Here is a 6,276-nt window from a genome sequence, read left to right on the forward strand (position 1 = left end):
AAATCACTCTCACACTCAACCGCAAATCAAGGGCGTCTGATCATCAAATCGGTGGTGGATAGTAACAAAATAACGGTTCTGAAATTAAATGTGGGGATAAAATGAATAATGACAAACAGACAGGGATAGAAGAAAATTTTCGAGGTAGCCGTTACTGGAATCACCTTCTCCACCGACGCTGACGTGGCACTCAAATTTGAAAACATACTTTACATACACCCTTTCGACCGTTGGCATTTTATTCTATTCCACGTTCGACGTTCCCCACTCACAGGTCACAGCTTTCACGAGCATTTTGTGTTTCTCCTTTTCTCCTCTCGGCTCCCCCCCATCTCTTGTCCTCGGTACGTCCACAACCATGGCTATCAGACTGGTGTTTTCAGAAGAAGACATGACTGTCGACGAAGGCCTCGGGTACCCAAAAGCTTACGCCAAGCTCTGTCGAGATCCCCATCTCAACCCTTACTGCAATGCCCCCCCTTCCACCTTCATTCCTTATGTTTTGCCCGACCATGAGGTAACTATTATCTTCCTCCCCTGCTCTGTCCATTACTTGCTTCTAGTTTTGGACTTTTACTTCTTACCAGATAAACTGCTTTATGCTGAATTCCTTCATTTTCCTTCTTTCTTATCTACGTTGTGTTTGAAGCTTAATGTTGAATCCTGTGGGATTTTGTTCCCTGCAGGCTTCGAGGGCTCGCGAATTAGATGATATGTTTCCTATAACCGACCCTGAAGCGAAACCTTCCACGAAACCAAAAATCTATTCTGGCCTTCTATGGAAGCAGCTCGACCACCTCGGGTAAACTCCTCGCAAATGGAGAAAAATGCAACATTTTCAGATATAACAGGAGGACTCCTGATTATTGACTTGGTATTGTTCTAAATTTCAGGAATGCTGGCTTCGATCCTGCAAAGTTTCGAGTAGATCCATATGGCAATGTTCTGTATTATCTTGCAGATGCCGCTTCTCCCCTTGCCTGGGAAATCGATCATTGGTTCCCTTGCTCAAGTAGCCACTCATAGATTGATTTTCTTCCCCTCACGTTTAAATTATTTAATTCAATTTACTCGTACTCTCTTTCCGTATACAAATTAATGACTTTGGGGGCCCTTTATTTTTTGGGATTATAGGAGGAGGACGAACTGTCCCAAGCAATTTGAGGATATTGCAATGGCAAGTGTGCAGAAAGAAGCACAGCAAGCTGGAATTTCTCGTTCCGTGGTGGGATCTTCAATTGGGTATCTCTGTAAATCAGTTCCTATCTGTATTTGCTTCTTCAAACTTGGATTTTAGGTGAGCTTGCTTGATTATACGTATACTTTTTAATTCCATCTTGACAAGCAAAAACCCAAATCCAGAGACCATTCATGCTGTCTCAATAATTTCCTTCCACAGGAATAGAGCATTCTCCCTCTTGTTTTCTGAAGGAGAAAATGAAGAATTGAATTCTTCGCAAACAGTGGAATCTCATGCTTTTCCACAACATTTCATGGAGACAAGAAAACATGTAGGCATTGCTCCAGCTGCCATTGTTTTATCTCGTAAGCCTTCTTCTGATGCATCATTGGCTCTACAGTCTATCGATCTCAATAGGCGATTTAGGCCAAGCTCTCCTGCTACAGGTTAGTTGAAACATAACATTATTTTTATGGTTTCAAAAGTTGTTTAAAACACAAAATAACATTTTCTTTATCCCATTCATGGAAATGTTGCAGCTACAAGGAAATTGTTAGCTGATGATAACGAATCTGTCTGCAAGTCGATCCAGAGGTACAAACCTAGTATATCAAAGGAAAATGATAATCCTAACATGGTAACAAACCCATATATGGCTATCTCCATGGCCAGAGATTCCCTAAGGCAGAGAGAAGAGACGGAAAAGATGCAATCAGAAATGCAAAAACTGGACGAGGAATTGGATGAAATGAAGAAAAAGAATGAAGATGAAAGGCTTGCTATCCAAGAGTTGGAGTTGTTGCTGATAAATCGTAAGAGAAGGGTCGAAAAATGTAGGCGTCTAGCAGAGTCACAGTCTTCATACAAAGCTCTGCTAGAGAAGATGATTCGAGATGCCATGCACCAGTAAGATTGATTACAAAACCGACTGTTCATGGGAAATAGAAGATTTATTTACCATTAATTACGAATCTAGAATGTTTACCATTTCATTTTTGTCTCTTGCAGGAGTGTCATCTATAAGGAGCAGATCAGATTGAATCAATCAGCAAACAATTCTCTGATGGCAAGACTTGAAGCACAGAGAGCAATATGCGATTCTTCAGAGAAGGAACTCCACAAAAAGTTCAAACAGAGGGATGGGCTTGAAACACAGATTAGGCCTCAATGGGAACAAGCAAGAAAGAGATCGAGAATGGATGATACCCTGTATGCAGAAAGAGATGATAAAAGTATTCTGTACCTACCAGAAACCAGAGCGAGGAAACCTTCTAAAAAGGAACTAAGAGTATTCCTAGAAGAAGAACACAAGGCGTCTAAAGCTGGTTTATCTCTCAATGAAGAAGGAAAGCAAGAAGAGCTGGAAGAGGGAAAGGTGGAATTTGAAAGCAATACTGACAGAGAGAATCCTGAGGAACATTACAAGTCACTTGATGCTGTGGATAATGAATCACCAATTGAGAACAAGCTTCATAATTTAGAGATCCAAGAACCGAACGAGAGGAAGATTTTAAAAGGTTCAGTTCTCCGAAGTCCTATACAAGAGGAAGATGAAGAAGACAGAAAACAACTTGGAAAGGGGAATGTGGAGAAGTGGCTCCAAATGCTTCTAGACAACACAGAAGGAGACTCTGTCAACTTGCCTACTGTAAATGCTTGTGAATGTGAGGCAAGCAGAACTGGTGAAATAATAAGAAAACTGAATCACAAGAATCCACAGAAAGAGGTCAAGGTTTTGAAATTCCCTACCTCAGAGAACAAGCAGATTGGCCTGCAAACTCTGCAGGAAAGAAAGGGTGGAACGAGGAGGAGTCACATTGTTGACATGGAAAGTAACAAAATCAAATTGGAGAATACCAGTAAATTTGAAGTCAGCATAGGCAAAGGTGTTGGGAGTAGTAAGATCTTTGAAGATAATGAGAGAAAATATAGGGAAGTACGAAAGGAGAAGGGAGGTAGGTCTGAGAGTGCTAGGCCTGTTAGGCCTTCTTCACCTTCTGTGATATTGGGAATGAGAAAGGGGGTAGATTGTATACGGAAGAAGCCTGTGGTAATTGGGTCTGATGAAGATGCTGAAGAGGCTCTTTTCAATGAGAGCGCTAGGCCTGTTAGGCCTTCTTCACCTTCTGTGATATTAGGAATGAGAAAGGGAGTAGATTGTATACGGAAGAAGCCTGTGGTAGTTGGGTCTGATGAAGATGCTGAAGAGGCTCTTTTCAATGAGAACAACTTCATTAAATCAGCCATGAAGACAATTAAGAAGGGAGTGAAGATATGAAGCAGTATACTGTGCAATTCTCCATGATAGTTTAGGATGTTAACTATAGCTTCTTTAGCTGAATAAGTGTTTGTGGTACTCAAATTTTCCATTGTCTTTGATGGCCTCAGAATGCTGGCCATAGCTTCTTTGTATGAAGAGGTGTCTATGAGATTCAAGTGTTTTCTTTGTCGATTTTTGTAGACAAAGTTCGGTTGTGTATGTGTGCCATATATTTGTTGTAACTATAGTTGTTCCTTTTATAAATAAGAGTGACATTCAATCTTCATGGTTTTTCATGTATTTGCCAAGCCATGTGAAACAAATTATGTAAGGGTATTTTGGTCAAGTAAGTTCATCTGAAATATTAAAAAGTTAGTTTTGGTAGTTAAGCAACTTAGCTTTATTTTCAATGAGATTCTCCATTTCAGGGCATTTCAGTGTTATATAACGATATCATTATGTCTGTGCCTTGTACCTTAACCAGAGTGATTCATACACTGCCTCTACTTTAACCCCAAACCAACACCCTACATCAACTTTAGAGAGGTACAGTATTGCCATAATATAGTTCTCTAATGCAAAACTGCTCCAAAATAGAGAAGCTGCATCTTGTCTCCAAAGAATTGGAGATGCAGGAACAACTCTGATATTTCATATCTGGTTATGGTCAATTGAACAATTTTGCAGAGTCTGTCCTACAGCTTGATGAGTTTGAACGGCTCAGTTGTCCATACATGTTATACATGTTCGTGGATATCCATACATCAAGCTGAAAAGATGTGGACATCTTTGATCTATTGACAAAGGAAAGTAGCTTCATTCTATGGAGTCTGACAGAATCATTGCTTATGCACTTGTAGACATGTATGCCAAGAGGACTTCACGCACCCCCCCCCCCCTACAGAAGATGCAACTCTGTTAAGTTACTTTTATTAGATGCATGTGAGCAGCTGAGGGAGCATTACCAGGGCAATGCTTCACTGGACATGTGCTAAGTGTGGATGATGCATAGAAAGTGCATTGCAGATATTTATCTTTTATATATTGTGTATGTTTTTTCATAGAATGCTATGATTTGGAGGTCTTGCCACTGATGGATATGGAAAAGAGGCTAGCAATCTTTTTATCTAAGTGAAGTTTAGGGGAAACCATGCCTGGTGTAACCTTCATAGCTGTTCATTAGAAACCATTCAAGCCTGGTTCAACAACACCACTTTTTTAGTTCTGGTAACTTGAATGGCATCAGCCAAAGCATTGACCACTATGGATGTATGGTAAATATCCTCAGTAGAGCAGGTCTTTAGAGAAGGCAAGCGATTTTATTAAAAAATTGCTAGTGGAACCTAACGTCATCTAGGAATTTCTTCTCTCAACTTTTCCAGCTATGTTGTATGGAGCAGAGTATTGGGCAGTCAAGAAACATGTCCAGAAAACGAATGTAGCAGAAACACAAGTGCTAAGGTGGATGAGTGGAAAAACTAGGAAGTATATGATTAGGGATGAAGTTATCCATAGGAACCTAGGAGTAGCTCCAATAGGTGATAAAATGAGAGAGAGAGAGAGAGAGAGAGAGAGAGAGAGAGAGATAGACTAAGATGGATTGAGCACATACGTGCACTGAAGACCACCAACTGTGCCAGTTAGAAGAAGTGATTTGTTATACATTGATGGGGCTAGAAGAGCTCAGGGTAGACAAAAAAGGACATGGGTAGAAGTAGTAAGAAATGATTTAAGAACTAATAATTTAACTGTGGATATGGCTTAAAATAGAATGGATTGGCGAAACAGGATCCATGTAGTCGACCCCATATAGTTGGGATAAGGCATGGATGATGATGAACTTTTTTTGCCCAATTAAGGTGGAACTTGGAGAAAAAAATAGCCAGACACCTCAAGTAAGCTCTTGTGAGAAGGGTGTCTGTCTACTAACATATATGCTGATAGGGGTAAATGAAATGACATGAACAGGGTAGGAGCACTTTCAATAGTAAAGGAATGGAAAAGTCCCGGGGATGCAGTTGGATTGAAGTCAACAGTCAGTATTCATAAATTTTATGTTAGAGACAATGTACCATCAGTCTCTTTTTTGATTCTCAACAGACTGATGCTTCAAGGCAATATGTTTATGAAAGAAGTTAGTGGCATGCTTCTTGTTAGCTGAGAGTAAGAAAATATGAGGTGCCTAACTGGCAGATGCTTGGAACAGGAATTTTGGTGACTAGTCCCTAAAGCATGTTTTGGCAATGCTTCCAAACTTCCAGTCCTCACCCTGAATTTATATTTAGTTCTCCAAGATGTCAGATTACACTATAATGAATTGAAGTTCAGAACATGAACTACATACAACACCATTTGCAATATCCATGGGGAGAACTACTTTGGGATTTCATAGGCCTTGTTGAGGGAAACAAAGAAAAAAAAAATTATCCCTATGGAATTAACAGTTTATACATGTAACCTCTTTTTTGTTTGCAGTTGAACTGTCTTCACTTTGAAGGGTAGTAGACTGATTGAAGATTTTTAAGTTTGTTTATCAAAGAAGTGAAGTTATTGATGGCTCATGGACAGGTTATCTTATATGGTTTTTTTTTTTTTTTTTTTTTTTTTGCATATGGATATTTGCTACTATCTACCAAAATGGAGAATGAAAAATAAAAATCTCCTAGGAGAACAAACAGGTTTATTGTCCATAAGATAATCTCATCGTTCCAAGTCATAATCTAAGAAATCAAGTGACAATTATATTTATTTGCCATGAATTCAAGGTCTTCTTCTACCATTTAGAAGGTTGTATATGTTAGGCTATTTTGACGATTTAATCAGCTGATTTACCTAA

The 6,276-nt window shown here is 39.4% G+C and overlaps 1 protein-coding gene across 1 annotated transcript; it reads left to right on the top strand.

Moving 5' to 3' along the window:
• Window positions 1–233: 233 nt before the first annotated feature.
• On the top strand, window positions 234–3,734 carry LOC148842819 (uncharacterized). The gene is made up of 7 exons (XM_088956485.1): window positions 234–517; window positions 687–802; window positions 894–1,012; window positions 1,135–1,297; window positions 1,400–1,626; window positions 1,720–2,086; window positions 2,189–3,734. Exons 1-7 carry the CDS (start codon window positions 359–361, stop codon window positions 3,456–3,458), a joined length of 2,421 nt encoding a protein of 806 aa, XP_088812611.1. The 5' UTR covers window positions 234–358; the 3' UTR covers window positions 3,459–3,734.
• The last annotated feature ends 2,542 nt before the right edge of the window (window positions 3,735–6,276 follow it).

This window comes from Nelumbo lutea, chromosome 8, assembly GCF_056320005.1.
Source record: "Nelumbo lutea isolate HS-2025 chromosome 8, American lotus-T2T, whole genome shotgun sequence".
Classification (NCBI taxonomy): domain Eukaryota; kingdom Viridiplantae; phylum Streptophyta; class Magnoliopsida; order Proteales; family Nelumbonaceae; genus Nelumbo; species Nelumbo lutea.